Raw genomic sequence first — 22520 nt, 5'->3', positions numbered from 1 at the left:
TATTTGTCAGTGGAGGTTTTGGTTTCCTTTTTAAGGAGTTACTCCAAGTGTTGTGGGAGTCTGGTGTGACACAGAAAGGCTTGGCACTGTGCAAAAGACAAACCCTTCTGCAGAGTGCTGTGCAATCAGTCATGGGTCAGGAGCAGAAGTAGAGCATGGGGTATTCAGAGGGAAGCCTCTGTTCAGGTCCAGCTGTCAGAGCTGCAGTGTGGTCGGCAAGGTGAAAAGGCGGAAAATGATTAAAGTGAAAAAGAGGGTGTTCAGCCTTCAAGAAGCTGGTAGTTCTAGAAGGAGCACACGTGGACTGAAGGAAATGTGAATGAGAATACTATCAGACCACATTTCATTGGCAGCCCTTCCTGTGACAGGGTCGGGTTGCCTTTTAGTAGCATTGCTTCCTATGCCACGTCTGTCCCACATGCAACCAGAACGCACATGTGCAGATAACTTTGGCTCCTTATCACCCACTTGGGGCTTTGTGGCAAGCTTATCTCCTTTTCTCTGTTTTTGACCCCTCAGTAGGAATGCTCTAAAGTTCCCATTTTGTCTCATAGGAAGGGACAGTGAGCAAAATGCTGATGGTGCAGCAGGATTCTGCAGAAGAAGAAAGAGAGCAGCGTCTTATTTCTCAGACTTGCTCTGATCCCTTAGACTCTCATTGCTCAGTGCTCTGTAAACTGCTTTTAGCGCTCCTGTTCCCTCCGGCATTTTTCCTCCCAATACATACCTACTAGAAAAACGTGAAATGAACATTTCTGTGTTGTGTCCTAGTAAGATAAACAGCTCAAGAAACAAAATACCCCGCAGAGATGGTGGCGTGATGCTTTCAGTCTTTGGCCTACCCTGCTAACTGCGTACATGGACGAAGCAAGAAGGTAACGGGTACAGCTTGCAGCAGGACTGAACAAAAGGGAAAAACTAAACAAGCCCGCTATATTCAGGGCAGGGTTAAGTCGGTATGTGCAGTTGCTTAGGAAACTTGGTGGTGCTTGGGATTTCTTTCCACTCTTCCCCTCAAAATGAGAAACCATATTTTCCTACACAGTAGGCAAGAATATCACCTAAGAATGCTGACAGAAGGCAGCAGCATTCAAAGCAAAGTAAATCCCACCATGAGAGACTCCCCCCAGAAATGGAGAACCTACTCTTAAGTATTCCTATGCAAATGTACAAACAAAAGCAGATTTAGGAAGCAAGGCCCTGACTTAAATTTCATTACTGTTGGTACACATGTTATCTGCTCATTGTTACAGAAATTTATACGGGGCTCTATGAGAAGTACGAGTAGGAAGAAATGCACATAGAACTTGTGTCCATGTGCATGCATGCACACCCACGTGCTCACAAGCACCACCACAGTTAGTGGTATGGTCTGTGTGAGGTATGCCCCGTGTCTGAGTGGTGTGATGGTGGAGCTGCATCTGGGTACCTGGGTTGGCAAAGCCATCCTTTCAAGAGAGAAAGGTTATGAGAACTTCTGCCACTGCTGTACATAAGCAGTATTTGCTGTCAATATGTATTGTTCCCTACAACGTCTCAGTGAAAACAAGCAGGAGGTGTGTATCATATCTACCACGAGGTGCTTTTTCCTGAAGTGTGTGCATTACTGCCTCTTTAGGGGAGAAGAGATATCATATCACCTATCTGTAACCATCAAGTCTGAGCCTGAACTTGGCCCACACTGAACAGCACCAGCAGGTACCAGTGCAAGGCTGAATGTAAAAGTAGTTTTGTCTGCTTTGAGTTGCACCATGGAGGCATGGCCTGGCCAGACATGGCATGCTGGGGTCTGAGGCCAGTTGTGCATTGCTAGAGAGGTGGGTGGACATGGGCTACCTGCCAGGGCTTTGCAGGGCCCCTGATTTCCTTAGAGGCAGCATCAGAGTATCCCGAGCTCTTGAGCTGGCATGCTGGAGGGTCACAACGCTGAAGATGTTCTTCTAACCCGTTGTAGGAACACAGAGGGTCCTCCCAGTTGGAATTCCAGTGAACCTTTTGTAACAAGACCAACTCGTAGCTTCTGTGTCTTCTCAAGAAGACTTTTCTACTGCTCTCATCCCCTTTCAGAGAGCCTAAGGGTCAACGCAATAAGCATTGCTGTAGAGAACGGTGGGGACTGCAGTGCAGAATACACAGGATAGGAAACCTGAGGGAGACACAAAGAGAGAAATATACATATACATATATATTTTTCTCCCCCTTCTTACTTCTAAATCAGAATGTGGCAGACCCGAGACAAACACGGATCACCTGCTATAGTCCACAAGAGGGCTCCTATTATGGTAAAAAAAGATCTGTGCAGAGGTAGTTCAAGGCGTGCACTGCAGTGAGCTACTGGCTCAGCACTTGTTTGGTGTGAAAACCTTTGGACCATACACCGGTGCCATCCCCTTGTGACGAGAGGGTGATCAATGAATGTACTGTCTTATTTAAGCAGTAACAGGACATGGCTCAGCACATCACGAAATAGCAAGATCACAGGCTGCCACTAAGCAAGCAATACATTGTCCTAATGTACAGCTTCTAGCCCTATCCACATACAGCAGCTATTCCAGGCAGTGGAGTTTGGAAATACCAGCTGCTTCCTCTCCACACACCAACCCTCCCCCTCCCCCCCCCCTCCCCCCCAAAAAAAGCCTGGAAATCTTTAAATTTTCATTTCTTTAAATGAAAAAAAAAGAGGAATGTGGCAGAATGGATGAATCCAGTAGGTGAACTCCCACCAGTGAACAGTTCTCACAAAAGCCCCCAGAATTCATGCTAACCAAGGTTTTAGTATCTGTTCCAGATAGGGCCTTCCCCAGAGGAAAATATGAGTGGGTGGTCAAGTTTGGAAATGAGAAAAGTGGCTTGAATGATAGTTTCCCCTTCTTTCCGCCTCAGAAATTCTAAGCCTTCAGATTACTGCAACACAGCTTGAAAAAATGTCATGACTTTTAGGACTATGTAACTTATTCTGTGCTATCACGCTAACAACTCAGCATCCTCTGGTGAGACCAGGAAAATACAGATACCTGGATAACGAGACAAGAAGCAACTGTTAGCTGGTAATCTTTCCTCAAGTCTCTTGACTTGGAAAACAGCTTTGGAGGACACAGTTCTGAATATTCCAGCTTTCAAATTAAAATGCATACAATGCTTCAAAGTCACAAACCTTTGGCAAGCCAGACTCTTCCCCAGCCGTTGCTACACCATTCACAACACCTCATATCAAAAGCAAGTCCTTTTAAGTTCCAAAGACAGCCAGCATAACAGGCAGCAAAACCTGGGTGCAACAATGCTACGGGCCTTCTACCCATTTTTCCTTCTACCCATTCCTCCGAGTGCTTAAGGGAATGGAGACAGCTCAAGAAGCAGACTGGTATTGGTAATCTTGTTGGGAAAGCCAGAGTCGTTACCCATTGGTTCACTTCTCCTTCACCACTACAGGGTCAATCCTTCATTTATCTCATTGCTGATGCTCCCGTGTTTACGCATCAGATGAGGCGCATGGCTTGCAGGCCATCAGTCAGAAGCAACCTCTAGGGGATGAGGCCACATGTGAGACTAGCAGGTGATGAACTACTTGCAAATGAGTCCAGTAGGACAGAAACTAAAAGAGTGCCCAGTTCTTAGCTGGAAGGCCTGTAAAATGTGGGGCTCTCCCAGTGGCAGGGGATGTCACTGCAAATCCCAGCAGATGGATGGCCTTGCTACAGCCCACCCTTCAGATATCAGCCTGCGTCCTTATACAATTTCAGAGGAGGCACTAACAATCAAATCTGTCAAATGTTCATTTGTACCTGCCAAAGTGATCTGGTCATAGAGATGACATTTCACATGTCACTTTACAGCTGTGTTGTGGGTTCATCATTTTCACATCTTCTTCTTCTGAACCTTGATTCTTAGAACAGCGGGAACAGGCTGAAAGAGAAGATCCCTCATTAGTACTTGGAGCTCCAGAATACCTGAAAGTGCTTGATCCAAATGCCTTCTTCAACAAAGTAAAGTACAACTGAGAGTGAGAAGAGTAGGGAGAAGAAAATCTCAGACAGTAAAGAAAAAGGTCTTTTAGTTACTTCTGTTTTCCCTTGGTTAGACTCATCCCTGTAGTATATCTGAACACGACTAGCCCAAAGCCATAGTCTGACCTGGTCCATCTTATATAGATGTTATCTGTGTAGTGTCATGGATAAAACTGTACTGTTAGCAGGGAGTTAGAACTCCAGCCTGACACAACAACAAGCTACCAACCACATGCTGAGATAAGGTCAGCAGGGAAATAATGGTAAAAGTGACACGTCACTCCATGCAGCTTACCAGCGGAGTGAGAGAACAGCAGCGTTATCATAAGGAACCAACAAAGCAACCCTCTGAGGTCTTTGAGAAACGTTTGCGTCTCAGCATCTAAGATTGGCTTTTGTTTTCGTAATACAAGCTGGATCCCTGTCTTACTGCAGTAAATTGTAATTGCAGGGAATATCTAACGCTGTGTTCTTGATTAAATTAGTTGGAAAGATTAAAAATAATTTTCAGAGAGTTTTCAATATGAAATTACTACAAAGACAAGCTGGTTAGACTGCGAGCTCCTCAAAGTAGGGACTGTGAACCTCAACAAAGCACCTACATGTTTTGGTCACCACAACAATCACACATCTGAGAACCCTTATTTCCGTTTTGCTCTATCTTTTCTATTCCCTCCCACACTTCAGCTACTTGAAGCATGGCTTTTTGAGCTCAGAAATGACTGAGCTTCAAGGCAGCTCTTGGTCCCACTTTCCCTACACAAGAGCAACAGAAATACTCTCAGACGTATTCTGGGCTCCCACGGTACCTCTTGACTGGTGATCTGCAGCAATGCCAGCAGGAAGCACGTGAGAGACAGACATTTCCCTTCCCAGACAGGTGGTAATGCACAGCAGCACCAAAGCATACAAACTGGGAAGTTGGTTTGAAGTGCCAGCTTTGGTTCCTTACAGCTTACACCCAGTCTGCAAAGTGGCTGTACAAAGCAGCACCACCTGACTCAGCAGATCCACTCCGTGTGCATATTAGGAGAATGGGACTAAAAGGGAAATTCCATTTTATACAGCTAAGCACACTGCTGTTGCAGGTGATCCCATTCCACCACACCGGTATGCTTTTTTACATCTAAAAAGCAATCTGACATTAATAGAAAAGGTATCTCAGAATGCTCCAGAATCTTACTCCTTTAATGGTAGGGAACCTTTTAATTTTCAAGCCTGTATTTGTTTAGAGAAAGATCTTTGAATTCCACTTGTCTTTTCCCCATCATTAGAAGCTCAGCACAGGCTGCTTGGTTGTGACCTTCATGTTTTCAAACAGGTTACTGCTCTCCCATCGACACAACTCCAAGGCACAACAGGGAAGAGCCAGCACTGGTGTCACAGAGGGACATGAATGGAAAATGAGGAGGTGCACAGCTGTTGCTAAGGGTCTCTGCCTTCCCCAGGTGCTTCCTTTCTTGTTGATAAAGCACAGAGGGGTAATCAGCCCAGCCTGGTGCAACGGTCGCATATTTTTTTGAAAGGCTGTGGTTGGTTAGGAGGGGAAGAAACACAGTAATGCCACCTTCATACTCTGACTTGCAAGTGACCTTGCTTGGAATTGAAATATTGCTAACAAGAGATGTGAAGATGATGAACTCATAAGTGTCCTTGAGTGAGCCAAGTCCCTGCTGCCTAACAAATGAACCTGTTTCCAGCGGGGGATACCACTGTGACCATGATGAGCTAAAACGCTCAGCCTGGTGGCTTTTGGTTTAAGTGTGCTGAGCACAGAGCACTCTCAGTTTGTCTTCAGCCTTCACCTCTCCAGTGACCTGACAGACCTCGACTGGGTGATATTTATAACACATTGCAAGGACTGTTGTCTTTCTGTAGGGCTGCTTTTCTAAGCTACCAATGGGGTGCAGAGAGAACATGTATTGCTGTTGATTTCCAGTACTGGATGGATGCCTACCAACCTTTGTGAATCCATTAGATTTAGATGCCCACATCTTCAGGGGCTTTCTGGTTGGCCGTCTTAGACACAGAATTATAGAATCACTCAGGTTGGAAAAGACCTTAAGGATCATCAAGTACAACCACAACCATACTACCCTAACTCTCACAACCCTCTGCTAAATCATGTCCCTGAGCACCATATCCAAACAGTTTTTAAACACATCCTGGGATGGTGACTCAACCACTTCCCTGGGGAGCCTATTGAGAGTTTAACTACCCTTTCTGTAAAGAAGTTCTTTCCTGATATCCAACCTAAACTTACCCTGGAGCAAACTGAGGACATTTCCACTCATCCTGTCACCAGTGAGAAGAGACCAACCCTGCTTGCGTTGTAAACACCTTTCAGGTATTGGAACAGAGCAATAAGGTCCTTGGTCAGCCTCCTTTTTCCCAGACTAAACAGCCCCAGTTCCTTCAGTCTCTCCTTGTAGGGCATATTCTCCAAGTCTTTCAAACCTTGTTGCTCTTCTTTGGACCTGCTCCAGTACCTCAGTGTCCTTTCTGTACTGAGGTACCCAAAACTGAACAAAGTACTCAAGGTGAGGCTTCACCATTGCCGAGTACAGGGGCAGGATGACTTCCCTAGTCCTGCTCACCACACCATTCCTGATACAAGTCAGGATGCCATTGGCCTCCTTGGCCACCTGGGCACACTGCTGGCTCATATTCAGCCAACTGTCCATCAGAACACCAAGGACCCTTTCCATCAGGCAGCTTTGCAGCCACTCCTTCCCATGCCTGTAGAGTTGCCTGGGATTGTTGTGACCAAAATGCATGACTAGGAGGAGCAGCTACCTGAGGAGATCTAGTGAGCTGCCACCTAACCTGAGGTGCTTGAGGTTCTTTTTGCAATCACAAAACTTGTGGACATGTCTGAATTACTGAAGACTTCTTAGTGTGGGACAGAGCACCTCACTTCTGCTCTTTTGGGACCAATAAAGAAGACAAATACATATATCCTGATGACTGGGGTTTTTCTAAAAGTGCCCAAATTGCAGTGCTCAAGTCTAGTCTGTAGCCCTAGCACTATATAATCTTGTAATTATGGCTTTGTGACTTTTCTGAGAGGTTGTCCAAGCAAGGTGTATGGACACATCTCATTTTGAAACTGTTAGTGTTCAGCTGTGTTGACGATGCTCACAAAGATTCCTGACATCTTCAAGCATCCTAATGCATGAAAACAGACCTCTCGACCTTTCTGAATACAACTCTGTATATCCCTGTTCTCTGGAAATAGTCTGACCTTCTGTCAAAACTCCCAAGACAACCGGAGTGTCAACCTGGAACCCTAGTGCTGTGTGCACACAAAAGACAGGAAAATCCTGAGCCAAGTTTAGATTTTGTGGCAGTAGATGCTGCATGAAAACCACAAAAATAAACAGAAATGAGAAGAAGGTAGAAAAAATACTCCATGTATCAGTATAGTTTCTATAAACGTATATTTTACATAGCTAATCTATAAGCAGTAAGGAACTACTTCTGGAAAAAGGAGCTCTACTTACCGTGCCTTGGAAGGTATTTCACTGCTAGGGTGACAGCCAGTAGGAAGGTGATAATGATGATACTTGAAGCAGTAATGACATTATAGGATGGAAGTGCAGAAGAGACAATGCAGTCATTTGCTTTTGCTGAGACAGAAGAAACAAAGCATCAGTATAGGGCCCAGCAACAGTTTGTCATTTTCACGTAATAGCAAGTATGCCAGTTATGGTGGTTCAGGCCAAATTCTAACTGGGATATTCAGCAAGCAAACAGACAACGCTGGCACCTAATCTATAGGAGCCCTTCATTTCCCCTGTGTGTGCTGTATACTGGAATTTTTGTCACATCCACAGAATCCAAAATGGAAGGAAAAGGATCTTAGGAGACAGTTCAACATCAGTGACTCTGTATCTTTTGGCTTAGCATCACTGGGGATTACTATTCTACCACTTGTAAATATGAGTAGATAACAGAGCATGTATACAGTACAGGACAACCCTAATTTAAAAGAAAGGACACACTGGGTATCTGTTCATAGGTCTTCAGATTTTCATCATCTACATGTAGCACAACTAAGCATCATCCAGCTTCTAAAATGCTACTTTGACCTGCTGTACAATCTGACCTCATGTGTCCCCCACTGCAGAGTTTGCCTTCTGTGTCTACCAGAAGCTGTGATCTGTCCAGAAGTACACATGCATGAAAGACTTGTTTGGAGGACTATTTTCATTGAGCCAAAGCAGGAATGGCTGTACTTCTTAAAAGCCAAAAGGTGAGGGCTTTGTGACTGTGTTCTTATTGTTGATTGCACCCTTCTCTGAAAACGTGTGACAACAGTATGTTACTATTACTTTTTTGTTTGTCAGTCTCCATTTGTCCTGAAGCTGAGGGGCACATCTCCTCACAAGCCCCTTTGATTTTATAGAAAGACCAATAAATTAAACACCTTGATGAATAAGGTGTAGTTCCTGGCAAACACAGCACTTTTCTAGCTTCCCTTGAAGCTGTCTGCATTTCTACAGTGAAAACTTCAGACCCAGAGACGTACTTTAAAATACATTTTCTTCAGCAATAACAGAGCCAAGAGGATCTCTTTTTTTAATAAGATTTTTTTTTGCAAATCCCTTTCTGCTGCAAAACACGTAGACTGTAGTGTGCTGCCTTGCCTCATGCTGTTTCCACTTGTCCCTCAAGCTTTTCAAGGGACAGACTTAGCTATTACATTATCACTTCTAAGCCAAACAGCGATGGAATTTTATCTGTTTGAGTTAACTCTATATTAAATGTGTATGAAAGCAGTATTTTGTCTAGACCCCCAGCTAACTTTTCCTGTTACTGAAGCAGGAACAAACATGCTTATGAAATGAGGAAATTCTTTGTAATCGCAGCCTTTGAGGCACACATATTACTGAAGTCCCTCCATTCAAATACCAGGTCTGTGTCATGCTACTGGCAGTGAGACCATGCTGGTACAGAGAAACACTGCGTGGTGGCAGCCCCAACCTGTGAGAACTGCTGGTGCTGACACCACCTGATCACAGCAAGATCCAGCTGCCCTATCAGCCCAGCTGTGATTCCCTGCAGAGCAGTGGAAAGCCTGAACCATCTGCTCATCCATCAGTCAGTGATGTAACTCACCCCCTCTCATCTACCACTTTCTTGAAGAGGCAACTCAGCAGGTTCAACAAAATAACTTCTGTGATTCAAACTACAAGGGCTGCTCCAAAAGTAATACCTCCTACTTTATGATGTTAGCCCACATCATGGCAGTAGAGGCTGAACCTTCCCACCAGTATTCCATTACATGCTGTTGCCATGCAACATATAGCAGCAGAGGGGCAGTCTGAGACAATGGCATCTGACAGGGATGTGCATTTGAAGCAAAGGTATGTCATGGAATCCCTCCGTGTAGAAAAAGTTGCAGCCATCGATGAAAGTCAAAGCTTGCTGAATGATTATGGAGACTAAACTGTATACAAACACAAAAAGGCAGTGGGTGGTTCATTTCAGCAATCATGCTGGTCATAGCAGCTGTGAAACAGAGAGTGACCTCCACTGGTGCAGATTTTTATGAGCATGGCATTCGGGTTCTTGTTCATCACTGGCAACAATGCATAGCTAATAGTGGTGACTATGCTGAAAAATGGTGTTTTTGTAGAGCAAATTCTCAGCTATCAATTAGTGTTATCGTGCTCTTTGTAGCTGTTGTGGTTTCCACACAAAATAATACCACAGAGGTATTATTTTTGGAGCAACCTACATTGTATGAAAACCTACCTAGAAGCAAACTGGTGGACCTGAGAAAGCCATCATATTCAGCGAAGCAAGTGAAGTTGAGATCTTTGGTCACGTTGAGCCACAGTGTGCCAGTGACGTTGTATGGGCTGAGGCTGGACTCAGACTCCCAGGTGGTATTCAGCACCACAGACACGTTGTTGAGGACTCCATAGATTTTGGGTTTGGGGAAGCCTCCATGAGAAGAACATCTTACCACCATTTCTGTTGATTCACATGAACTAGCGGTTACTTCTCTCTCTATGCTCGGCTTGCTGAAGTCAGCTGAAGAAAGAAAGATTTAGAAAACATTTAGAAACTCGTGGTCAAAGCAGAGAGTCCCCTGTGGGACATCCCTCCTCTATCATAATGTTTGGCCTTTCTTATGTCTTAACATTCTCCCTCCAGCCCCAGCATCTTATTCTGTAGACTACAGACGATTGACTATAGTCTATTCTCAATAAAACAGAAAGGAGGTTTCTGGAAGGCAAGAAACTGGAGTATTTGTGGTGAGGAAGAGATTTGTTGTTGTGTATTTTTCACGTGGTTAACTTCTCAGCTCTCAGTAATACTCCCCTCCACGGCTAGAGAAGTTTCTGACAGTTCAGTTCCCTATTTCCTTCTTGGCTCCCATAAAGATAACTGAATGTGAACATCCTTGCACAAATGTCCATTATTCATTCACTCATGTCTGCAAGAAGTGTCCAGATGTCAGGAGCTTGGGATTATTTTTGCTGAGGAATTGCATCCAGTGTGGGAGAATGCTCCTTCACTAACTTGTTTGGAGGATTTCTGGAACTCTCTGCTGCTAAAGGTATTCAAATGTGTATATAAATATATATGTACCTTACCAGTATCTCTGCTTTTGGCTGAAACCAACCGCCACAAAAACAGTGGTGCAAATGGAAAATCATGTCAATGGAACTTTTTGTAGCCTCCAAGAAAAGATTCAGATTCATTTTGAGCAACTTGGATGAGGAACTTGAGTGTTTTCTTTGAGGTAAAAAGCCTCAAATCTCCAGCTGAGCTCAGCCTCGGGTTGTGGAGCTGCTGTGCAGTCCACGTGCAGCCCAGCCCCTAGGAAGTGCTGCTGTGGCACAGAGGAGCCTTATAGGAGGCTTAACACACACTCTGGCTCTATTTTAGGCGTCATGGTGAAAGCCCCTATGCTACACTATGCTGAAAGCTTCAAGGAATGTCCCTTCTCCCTAGAGGTTGGCACTAGAAAGCCTCACATTTGGGGAGGCAGCCCACCTACCAGTAACAAAGAGGGTCACGGGCTCTCCACACAAAAGGTGAGATCCAGGTTTGTCCGGTGAAGACTGGAGACTCTGAACAATACACTGGTAAGGGCCACTGTCCAAGATTTCCACACTGGAGATCCACAGGGTAAGGTTCTCAAAGTCCAACTTTGTCCGGTTGACATAGCGTAGATGCTCATCAATCTTTTTTCCCCCTGAGTAGGCCAGCACCACATCTGTGACGTTCATCTGCCAATACACGCGGTAGTTTTGCAGGCTCTCTGAGCTGGGAATTTTGTAACAGCAAGGCAAGCCGACTTCTTCCCCTACTTTACTTTTCACCACTTTCTTCTCCTGTGCACAGCCTGTTGAGGGGCAAACAAAAGGCACTGAGACGGTGGTGCAGGCCTGCTGCATAAGGCTCACCTATTTCAGCTCCGTCTGCACCCACTAATGTACCTCAGCCCTCCATCTGCTGAGCAGTTTACATCTTCAGCTCCACACTGAGAGGAGGACTGCCTTTGAAATGCTTTTCATGTGATGCTCCAGTCCTTCTTAAGGCTTAGGGCACACAGCTATTTTGGTGTGAATTACCGAGAGCAAAGGCAAGAGACTTGCCTGCCTGAACAGAAATTGTGGTGGCACCTTGAAAACCACATCCCAGAATAAAGAACTGCCATGATAGCCATGGGAAGGGACAGAAAAACCCAAACGCATCGCCTATCTGCTATCTCCTCTGCTCAGTGTTTAGAAAGTCCATGTCCTAACTCTCTCACATTCCCTGCTTCCAGACAGGACCACAGTAGATAAATAGACTGTGGGCTTTGATTTGTGTTTTCATTTATTTATTTTTGTAACAAAAAACAATAACCAGAAAAGCAACATTTTAAGATCCCAGAAACAGCCCTACGGTAATAAATAGCAGAAGGAGCCACATTTTCATCACCGTATTAGCACAGCATTAAGAAATGACCAAGTTTGCATAACCTAGCTAAAACAAACTCTCATTTTTGAAGGCCTGTGGGCCCCCTTCGGTCCCCTTCTGAATTACATGCAAACCAGCACAGACATTCCCAAAACATCCACGCCTGTGTCAGCGCCATATCTCAGCACACAGGCACATGCTTATGACAACAATCTGTGACCCTCGCAAGGGGGAAGTTATGACAACTTTGACCTGCTTAGCCATAATCCTCCATTTTGCATTACTGCTTTCCCACTTCCCTTCCTCTTTTCAGTGGGTGGTTGCTCACCAGTGCCAGGACCATAAGTACAAGGGGGCAGCCCAGCCAGGAACTTCTGCGCTGTTATGCAGCCCTGTGCTGCAGTAAGGCCAAGACAGATGTGTCTGCTTTTTCCTAGGTCTAAGCAGCTCCTGGGATGATGCTCATCCTCTGCACACCCCAGTTCAGAAGATTGGGTTGTTTTACGTTTGCCCTGCTTGCCTTGGCCTCATGCTGTTGGCACTTACCTCCAAGAGTCAGAGATAACTCTCAGATCCCAGGGATACCCACAAACAACCAGCAGCAATATGGCATGCTGACCTGTGCCTGGTGGGCCTGAGGAGGTGCTCTGAAAGCCTCCAGGTACTGGAGGGAGACAGGCAGCACCCTAGCACATCTTAATTTGGGGTAGCATAACACTACAACACAACGGAAAGCACAACAATAGTGGAATGGCTCTAGGTTGCAGCAAGGGAGGATAAGATCAAATGCAGCAGCAGACACAAAAAAAAACAATGAAAAAAAGCTGCTTATTCTTGGAAGGCCTCAGGTAGGCAGGGATCTCCAGTTAAAAAATGCTCACCTCCCCTTACCAACCCTTAAATGAGGTCTGGGCAGAGATGGATCCTGGCTTCATGCCTTCTAGTCATTCAGCTGCATTACTTGCAGCTGAGCTCCCCTGGGTAGGCCCTGCCTTCCCAACAGGTGCTCAATCACTGTTTCAAGCTGTGACTTAGCGTTTTCACTACAGCTTACATTGTGGGTTGCATGCTGATGTTTAGCAGTCCCAAGACCAGAACCAGAAATGAGCTTTCACCCTGTCCTTCCTGCATGCTTTACATCAGACCTGTAGGAAATGGGATAAGATCTCTTAATACCCATTACAAAAAGTTGAATGTGAAGGTAAATAAGCAAATCCTCATTGAGCTGCTTCCCCACTCCCCGCTCAGCCACCTCATTGATCTTCCAAAGGGAAAGGTCTGATAGATGCCGACACAATTTTCCCCACTACCTGTACTTCCTCTTATGATGAGCGCCGACCAGAGCAACAAGGCAGGGGCAGATCAGGAGCCCACTCATCCCACTGACCTGTTTCAGCCCACTGATCTGTGTCTGCTCACTGACTTGTGACAGCCCACTCAGCCCACTGGCCTGTGGCAGCCAGTCACTGGCAGAAAATGGTAGAAAAAGCCATTCTTGCTCAGACCAAGGTGTGACACACCCAGCTAACCTTTATCAGTCACAAATTGATAGACTTCTTGACACCAGCAGCTTAGTCAGTACTGCTGTAGCTATTTTTTCTGAGCAGCCCTGCCCCTTTGGGAACGCACACAGATCTTTGGCTTCCATAGCATCCCATAGCAGTGAGCTGCCTGGTTTGATTTCATACTGTGTGAAAAAGCACTTCTTTCCATTTGCCTTCCAAGTGACCCATTCTGGGCTGTGATTCTTGAAGTTCCTCCCACTGTGTGCCTGCATGCATTGCGTGTGGGTCTGCTTGTGTTTTCCCTCAACCACATCTTTGCTTTTCTGCATGGTTCAGCTCTTGTGCTGGCAAGACCTCCAAGAGCAGCCAGTGAAACTTTGGGATCGTGGATCCTGAAAATGACCGTGCAGTTGAGTATATATTTATTTTCTATTTCCTTTTGCAGCAACAGGGGAAGAGTAGGCGTACAGAAAATGTCAGTGTGACGGCACATCATGGGTTGCATGAGGTTCTCTGTGCCTTGCCCCTAAGAGTCTCCTTTGCCACCAAAAGGAGAACAAAAACCTCTACGGCAGTACATATACAAGGGCTGGAAACTCCTGATGATGTCACATCTACCCTTACAAGGCTATGCAGCCTTGAAACTGCAACCTGAGCGCTGAGGGCCTGAAGGAATCAAAGTCCACAAAGAGTCATTCGGCCCCACAAAAGTCCCCTTTCACTTTAAAGGTGAACTGCAAAGCAAAAATGAAAACTCAGTTCTGTCCCATTTCTGTGTTGAACGCTCTCCGTAGCCAGGCTGCAGGGGAGGCATCCACCATGGAAAGAATTGTTAATGACTTTTCTAGAGCAACATAGAAGCCCCACTCCTGCCCTTGGTGAAGCCCACCCTCTCCCTCACTGTGTGCTCACGTGCTGCAGCGTGTGGCTGATGCTGACCCTTTTCCCCAGGCAGAGAAACATGCTCCATTCCAACTGCTGTGCTGCAGCCGCCCCCAGAGTGGGGCTAATTGGACCAGAAAGGTGAGCTTAGAAAACCTGTCAGGCATTTATATTAGCAGAAATGTTCAGAAATTTGGAAAAACTAAAACTTTAAGGGGCTAAACAGTCCCCGTTGGTCTTTTTTTTAGCTCAGGTCATTTTACTGGTGAGGGATCTGAATCTTTCAGAGATTACTACAGCAAGTGTCCTGTGCAATATGTGAATACTGGAAGAAATACTTTAAGTTAAACCAGCGGCTCCGCGCTGTTCCGGCAAAGCAAAGCAGCTGCTGTGTGAGTTTGGTTAGCTTCTGTCACAGTGACCTCCTAACAGGTCAAGTTCATTTACTCATCCCAGATGTGGTGGGAGAGCAGAGAACTCCTTTGTGTTCTGAAGAAAACCTGCCTCCCAATTCATTTGGCTGAGGCTCCATTCAGTCTCATTTCCTCCTACATGCTCACAATTGTCAGCGTGCCACAGCAATGAGAGGAGAGGATGATTTCTGGTTCACAGCGATGTCATGGCAGGCTCAAGATGGGGAGAGGGTTGGAAAAGGTTTTCTAAATGTTTTGCTTTGCTTGCTTCTGCAGTGTAACAGCAATGTGAGCTGTGCTCCCTACCTTCCCGTGCCTCCATCTTCAAAGCCACACTCCTGCTAACAGAGCAGTAACTGCCCTTAGAGAATAAATCCTTGAAATCATGTGGGATTAGAGACCTTCCTGCATCTACAGGCATTTCACACTGTCCTTCCGTGCCATGAAAGCATCCAGAAGGGCACGGGAGGTTGCGCCGTAACTGAATCACTGCTCTGTCATAAACCTGGCTTTAATGAGAAAGAAACTCTGCCGATCACAAAAACTTCCATGATCTGTGATTAGTGACTGAGAAGAGGAATCTGAAATGCTGTGGTGAAGGGGCTCAGAGCAGCACCAGGGTCGTGACAGCCATCCAATCCTTCTCCCTTTGTTCCTGATCTCCCCAGCCCTGTCTGGGAACTTCTTGAGATAAAAATCTGCCACTCTTTGAGTCACGCGGGCCCTCAGCTGGGACAAGCCCACCGCCTGGGTACGTCCAGTCTGCTTTGCTTATAAGATGAGTAAGACCGCAACTCCTCTCACTGCAAGTTAGTTGGCACATGTCTAACCTCGGCACTAGCCGGGTCATGTCTAAATGAAGGTCTGGAGACGGGCTTCAAAAGTACTTGGGAAATGATGGCGCTGACCCACTAGTTTCTTAATATCTCCCCCTTTGCTGCAGTGTCCTCCACATGGACGTTTCACGGGGAGGAAAGGGTGGAGGGCATTCTCATGTGTTATTGGTGTGCGCTGGGAGGGACGGTGGCGGTGGGGATGGAAGGACATTTCTGGCTTGGGGAAAGACGCAGAGGGAAGTCTGTCCGAGCCTTCCCCTTCTGCATTCCCAGCACCAGGAGCAGGTGACCCAGCCAGAGGAAAAAGCAGGGGAAACACTGAATCTGGATGGCCGCAGAAGATTTGCATGTTTTACTTCCTTTTGAGATCAAATTCCTGCAACTGGCTGAGCACTCTAACTGACTCCCAGGTTCCAGCAGAAACTGGATGTGGGAGTTGTGTAAGACAGGCCTTTGGGGGGGATTTGTAGCACACAAAGGCAAAAATAAACTTGTTAATTTCTTCCCCGGAGACCATGTCTCTCGCTGACTGTAGCACTTTGTATTCCTCTGTATTTATCCCCCAGCTAGAGATGCCCTCAGAACATTCTACGGCCTCTTCCCATGCTGCCACTATAAATACTGCTGTCTTCACAGCAAAGCTTTGGAAGTTGAGGTCTCCCCACTGCCAAAGGCCCAGGTTCCTTCAGTGCTTAGTAAACCTCACTGCCTCACACAATCCCCACGCAGCCAGCCCCTCTTGAGACTAACAGGAGGTGAAAGTGCCCAGCAACCAGGAAAAACAAGCAGTATCTCTTTCATGTAAGCCTGCCCAGAATTAGAAATAATTTTCATTTGCATTTTTTCTCAAGTACAAGTCCACAGCCACAGCACCATTTACCTGTGCAGGTGTGCCCTGTCTATTGGGCACGTACGGCTACACCTCAGGGTCCCTGCCACAGGCAGAGCAGAGGTGTGCAGGTGCCCCTTATACCATACAATATCATCTGGTGCTCACCAAGTCATGGGCATCTTTAGAGTACAGCGTAGCTGGAGGTGCCACCATTACCCAGCACTCAGCACTTTTATTTTCAGCCAGGCAGTCCCCTGGGACTAATGATGTTTTAAAAGCATAACAGTGAAAAAGCAGAAGCAAAGCTCGTGGCATTTCTGTGTTGGGAAAGATTTACATACTCTCAGACAACCTACTGAGACTCCTGAGAGCGGTGCCGCACCAAGGGGACAGAATGGTCGCAATCAGACATACAGTTCATATCCACAAAAAGAAAGCTGACATCTTTTCATCGAGCTTAAGTAAGTGTAACATGTTTGCCTTGCCACTTCACCATGAAGAACACCATGTTGAAGGCACGCAGGTAGGAAACACATTAGAACAGAAGGAGGAGTTGGCCAAGCATGGGAGTTCTCCTCCAGCCTGGCCTCCAGCTGCAATTGGATGACAAACTTGCCCCAATCTCATAGCCTTCTCACACAGAAAAAGGAGACCTTGCTCTCCCTTCCTTTCTAGCCCCATGTGCTTGCGTTGCTTTCTCTTCAGGGCTCCCTAGAGTCTGGGTCAATGCGCTTTGTTGACATGAAACAAGGGGGAAAAAATGAGACTTTCTGGCAGGCTGGGAGCTGGATGAGTTCACCCCATGGTCAAAGAAGGGCCAGAGCCAGCACCAGCGAAGGGACGAGAGCAGGATTTGTGTCAGGTCACCTATGCCATCCCAACCACGCTGCAGCTCAGCTCAAGGCAGGGTGAGCTGGAGCGGTGTGAGGGCGCGTAGGGCAGCCTCAGTGTGTAACAATTTCAGCCCCAAACTTTGCATGTTTAAGTGCGGGAATGTCTGACATTCACATCACAAACAGCCTATAAATGCCTCGGTGCTCCAAAAAAAAAGAAAGGAAAAAGTTCCTGGCTTCGGAGTGATGAGCAGAGTTAATTGGATTCATTCAGATCCAATTGGAAAAAGGACACGACGTGGTTAGAAGAGATGCTGGACCTGCGCAAACTCCACGCATGTGTGGAAGTGCGATTTGACTGTGAAAGAATTTTGGTTGTCTGTCCAAAGAGCCATTTCATTCAAAGAAACCCGGCAATAGCAGAATGGGGGCTGTAAAGAAGAACAGGAGCCCTTGGCTGGGTTTCTGTTTTTTCAGACAGGCTTTACAGCAGGTTTTGCTCTGGATAGACAGGCGGACAGAAAGAGAAGTTCCTCAGTTCTGCTACTGTTGCTTTTAAACCAAAGACTTTGCTGCATATCTGGAGCTCATCGAAAAAGAAAAGAAAAAGAAAGACAGAAAAAAAAAAGGCTGCGGACAGCAAGAGCAATAAGACAGAAACTCCCTCTGCACCCACTGGTGAAGTGGGCAAATCTCATACACAAAGAAAAACTTCTGGCATCTCTGCCGTGCAGTTTGCCGTCAGCACGGCCCAAGCCGGAGCTGGCACTGCAATTAGGCACAAAGCACCTGGTGCTCATTACCAGCCTGCCAATATTCAGGGAAGGCCAAGAAACCCTCCTTACCCTTGGTACTCCTTTCTGAAACTCAGGTCCACTCTGAGCTCCTTACTTGTGATGTGAGGGGGATTTCCAGAGTGAGTTACTGGTGAGCAAACATTCCTTTGCCATGCTGAGGAAAGTGAATATTCCCCCCTCCCTTCCCCAGCTCTACAATAAGCCTGAAAAGCTGTAGGGATTTCCCTCAAAACTTCCCAAAAAATTCATAACTGGTAAGAACCAAGAGCTGGACAGTCTCTGGTAGTTGAAAAGATTCCAGGGAAGCCAAAAAGGAATATTCCATGGACCAGACGTGGGGTGGCTGGTCCCTGCCATCAGCACCGTTGCCAGCTTGGCACATTGGGCAGGGACAGGTCATTCTGAGGTACTTTGTGTGATGTTTTCTCAGTATAACAACCACATACTGAGATGGAGGCAGTAGGTAGGTGTGAAGGTGCAATGGCAGGTGAAAAACAAGCCCACAGGGATACCAGCAATAGACCATAAATAAATAACTACGCTGTAATCAAGGCTGTAATTGAGGCTGTTCTGCTGCTTTTCCACTGCTCTGAGACAGCAGGGCATTCGTGTGCATCAGCATCTCCAGCAGCAGCTGACATTTCAGGAGCAGCTCTAAATTACAGTCATATATCAGCAGGTCACCTCAGGTGAACCTCAGAGCAGGAAAATTCAATTTATATATAGATAGATGGATAGGTATATATATTTATACATATAGATAGGTAGGTAGATAGTTATATACATATACGTATACCATCAGGTGGGGTTAGTTCTGAAGTTTCTGGCCCTTGTGCCCTGCTTAATGCTGCAGGGAAGTCACTGGCAGGGCCATGGCAACTCCTAGAGCTGCACTGCTCTGCCATGAGAAGGTCAGAAGCCAGTCTTTGCAATCCCCATGGGAGGCATCACCTGCAAGTCCTGATAAAGCTCATGTGTGATGCCATACCATGGAGTTTGAAGGACAGCCAGTGAAGGAATATCACTTTTGGGAGAGAAAGGTGTCAGGGTTTGTATGTATGCATACAGAGGGAGAAAGAAAACGCTTCGGCTGTGCTGTCTTTATCAGCCAACACCAGGAATTCCGCAAACTCATTATATGGGAAGGATCTAACAATTGCACCCCGAAAGCTGCCATAATGCTTCCAAAACAGCTTTTTGTCCACTGCCAAATCAAACCCTGCAATTTTGTAATCGACAGGTTTAGAAAATAACTCTTCTCAGCAACAGGGCAAACAAAATCAATGCAGTTTTGCTTTGTGTCTCCCAGCCCTCTCCCCACACCCTCCAGCTGATTCCCATCCTCTCAGTGCTGCTGTGCTGATACAGCCCCTTCCAGATGCTGTTGGCTGGGCGAAACGAAGGGCCCACAGCATCCACTCTGTGATTTGCTTTCCTGTCAGCAGTGGTGGAAACTGCGCAGGGAGTTCAAAAGTTACAAGCAGGGATCTAAGAAACAGTTGGAGTGATGGCCAGCAGGATGAATGAGCATTCTTATGGTAAAACATATTGGTAAAGTACACTAACCACTAGAACTGCCAGTTTGCTGATATTACTAAACTCGTAGTTCTAGCACTGATGATTAGCAGCAGGCTGTATATCTAAGCATTGCCCGTCTTTGGACTTGGAATCAGCGTCCATTTTAGTAAACCTACAGGACTGATGAATTAATGTGCACTCATTGCTACGTGAATAGCATAACACAAACCCAGAAACTCCTAAATTACAGATGGAGAAACAGTTGTGCCCAGGATGAATTATTTGCTGATTGCGGTATGGGCAAAATATGCCCATGCCTGATGTGTGCTTTGCAAGCATAGAGGCCAGGGAAGGAGTGTAGGGAAGATGTGAGAACAGGGAGCTCACAGAGGGGTCCAGAGGCTGCTTTTTCACCAGTCAGCCCTGCGATTTCATCCCTGCTAAATTCTCTGAGTTTTGTTTTAATATTCTGAGACTGAAAGTCAAAACGAAACCCAGCGGAGAGTATCAGATATCTTGCAGTTTCACAATGCCACCATGAAAACCTCCTTATTTTGCAGCACTTGATTTTTAATCAAAGCCCCAGTTCAGCCCCGGTTTGCTCCAGAGTTTCATTATTTGCAGTGAAACACCAGGATTGCCATTAAGCACAGCCCGGGAGCACAGATCCCAGCTCAGAAGTGAGCTTTGTGTGCTTACGGGGTTAGCATTTCACACATCTCAGAAGAATCAATCCAAGCCCCTTGAGGTCTGGCTGATCTGTGGGCTTTGGTGAATGTTGTGGCCCGTACTGGGAACAGCTATCACTGTCCTCTAACACAGAGCTGTGATGCCTGAGGGACCCCTTGTTGTACAACACACTGCCCTGCCCTGTCTCCCCACCACAATCTCATTTTCAGCTACCCAAAAAACTCCAGAAATTGCACAACCACAGTAGCCCAGGAGCCAGCAGCTCGCTAGTCTCCCCGGGCCCAGCACAGCATTTCTTCATCAAGGAGCAGGCTTGTGCCACAAACATCCTTCATCCTCCCACCTCAACAGCAGCAGTTCAGCAGCCAGGAGCATCTGTGTCAGCCAGGCAGAGGCTGTAGGAATGCCTCAGCCATCTCAGCCATGACAGAGGAACTCAAAGAGCCCAAGCTGGCCCTGACCAAGCCAGCACGCCTCCTTCACAGGGGGGCGATGCAGTTGCTTTACTTACCCAAAGTAATGCAATGGAGCACGATGAGCCCGAGCGCGAGCCATCTCTTCAGAGGCCAGCTGGTTGGCACTGGCAGGCACCCCATCTTGGTGCAGTGCTGGGCCAGCAGCCGGAGCACCCGCGACCTCCTGCCACCTGCTTCCTCCTCAAGAACCCTCCAGCACAGGCCTCGCCGAGTCTGCTTCCCTCCCCGTCCCCTTGGGCTTCAACAAGCGAGCGATGCCACCACCTCTGTGCTGGGAAGGAGGCAGGGGCTCAGCACTCGGCCACGGGTCACCGCCAAGCTCTCCCAGCTGCCTCTTCTGGGCCGTGGGACTCTCACTCCTCTCCAGGCGCTGGGGAAAGGCTGGGCAGGGCGCGGGTGCCGGCACTGATAAGCTGACTCACGCCCACCCGCAACTTCCTCGTGGGGCATGCGCGAGGGCGGGCGCCCGCAGCCACGGCCCCACAGGGCTGCCGGGGATGTGGGAGCCACCCAGTTCTCAATACAGAGGGGTCACAGGGTGTAGAGTTTAGGAGGGAAGGAAGGGCTGCTGTAGGTGTTGGCTGTAGCGGTCAGGCAGCATGGGCTTTGAAGGTTAGGTTGAAGTTAGACGTCTGATGCGACACACAAAATAATCCCATAACATTAAAACTGGAATAAATAAGAATAGCAAATGATTTCAAGTTGAGCTGGGTGTAATCAGGCAAGCAGTCATCAAGCTTGCTTTCATTAAGAGCGTTACGGGAAAGCACCTCTCCTGCCATGGCTGAGTGCCAGCACGGAGCACACTCCAAGGCCATGTCCTCGGTGCTCTCCTGCTTGCTGCAGGCCCTGGATCCAGGCTGGCTTGTGGCTCCAGCTTCGCACCTGCAGCATTAGGTGTAGGGCCACGGCTGGGCTCCCCTTGGTGCCTGGGGCAGGGAGGTCAGCACTGTGCTGACTACATGGCCTCACAGTGCAGGGCCATCCTGAGCGGAGCAACGTGGTCAGACATGTCTTGTCAGTGCTGCTTCTCTCATATTCAAATGCAAAGCACGTTTTCACTAAATCTATCCTCCTCCTGCCCAAAGTATCTGTGGGGGATACAGAGGTGATTTGATGGCTTTAACAAAGTTCTTGACATATGCCATGGCTCAACTCCAGTTTCTGAACACTCCTAGGTGACATAACCAAGCAGGTGGCACTTCTACAGAGAAATCAAATACCAAAGCAAGAACAGGTTACACCTTTTTCTTTTTTCTTTTTTGCAGGGAAATAAATATAATACGTGAAAGCATGCTGGTGAGTCAGAGTGGGTCTCTGTGCCTATCCACTATGTGGTTTCGTGTGTTTCGTGATCTGAGCTCTGAATTCAGTCCTGTATATTTGTGCTCTACCCAAGCATCAGCACAGTTTGAAAGCAGTGACGACTCTAGGACCAAGCAAATACAAGTGAAAACAAGTGTTTTCATAATAATTGGGGAACAAAAAAGCCCCAAACCAACCACGAACATGCCATGTACATATGCTGTTTCTTTTAGTGACAGCCCCGGCTCTAAACCCCACATCTCTGTGCAGCATTTTAGGCAAATAGGGACCAAACCTCTATCCTGCTTCATTATGCAGTTACTGGCAAGCCTGTTAGAGCTGTGCAACTTGGCATCTCGCTTTCATTGTATGTTCAAGTTTCTATACAATTTATTTTCTTTTGCTATTAGTATATCACAGCTAGAAGGAAAACCCAGCTTTTTACATCCACATCTGCATTTCTTGCTCAAGGTTCTACCCTGCTTTTAGGCAAGCAGGGAAAGCAG

General features: G+C 46.8%; 2 protein-coding genes across 3 annotated transcripts in view; both read right to left on the bottom strand.

The window, feature by feature from the left end:
• The window catches only part of IGSF3 (immunoglobulin superfamily member 3), a 181689-nt gene that overhangs the window by 60772 nt on the left and 98397 nt on the right, over positions 1-22520 (bottom strand). The gene's annotated exons all lie outside the window — the stretch shown is intronic.
• On the bottom strand, positions 167-21139 carry LOC140249268 (T-lymphocyte activation antigen CD80-like). 2 transcript variants are annotated; one of them, XM_072330693.1, is made up of 6 exons: positions 20745-21139; positions 11020-11367; positions 9765-10046; positions 7508-7633; positions 3783-3903; positions 167-2146 (listed from the first exon to the last, which is right to left on the bottom strand). In XM_072330693.1, the coding sequence occupies exons 1-5, from the start codon at positions 20827-20829 to the stop codon at positions 3800-3802; spliced, it is 945 nt and encodes a 314-aa protein (XP_072186794.1). In that variant the 5' UTR covers positions 20830-21139; the 3' UTR covers positions 167-2146; positions 3783-3799. The 2 variants fall into 2 exon arrangements, with proteins under 2 accessions (XP_072186794.1, XP_072186795.1); XM_072330694.1 differs by lacking the exon at positions 167-2146 and adding an exon at positions 2949-3014 and having other exon boundaries at positions 20745-21137.

This window comes from Excalfactoria chinensis, chromosome 1 (genome assembly GCF_039878825.1).
Source record: "Excalfactoria chinensis isolate bCotChi1 chromosome 1, bCotChi1.hap2, whole genome shotgun sequence".
NCBI lineage: Eukaryota > Metazoa > Chordata > Aves > Galliformes > Phasianidae > Excalfactoria > Excalfactoria chinensis.
Note: the sequence above shows the minus strand (reverse complement) of the source record. Positions and strands in the feature narration are given on the sequence as shown.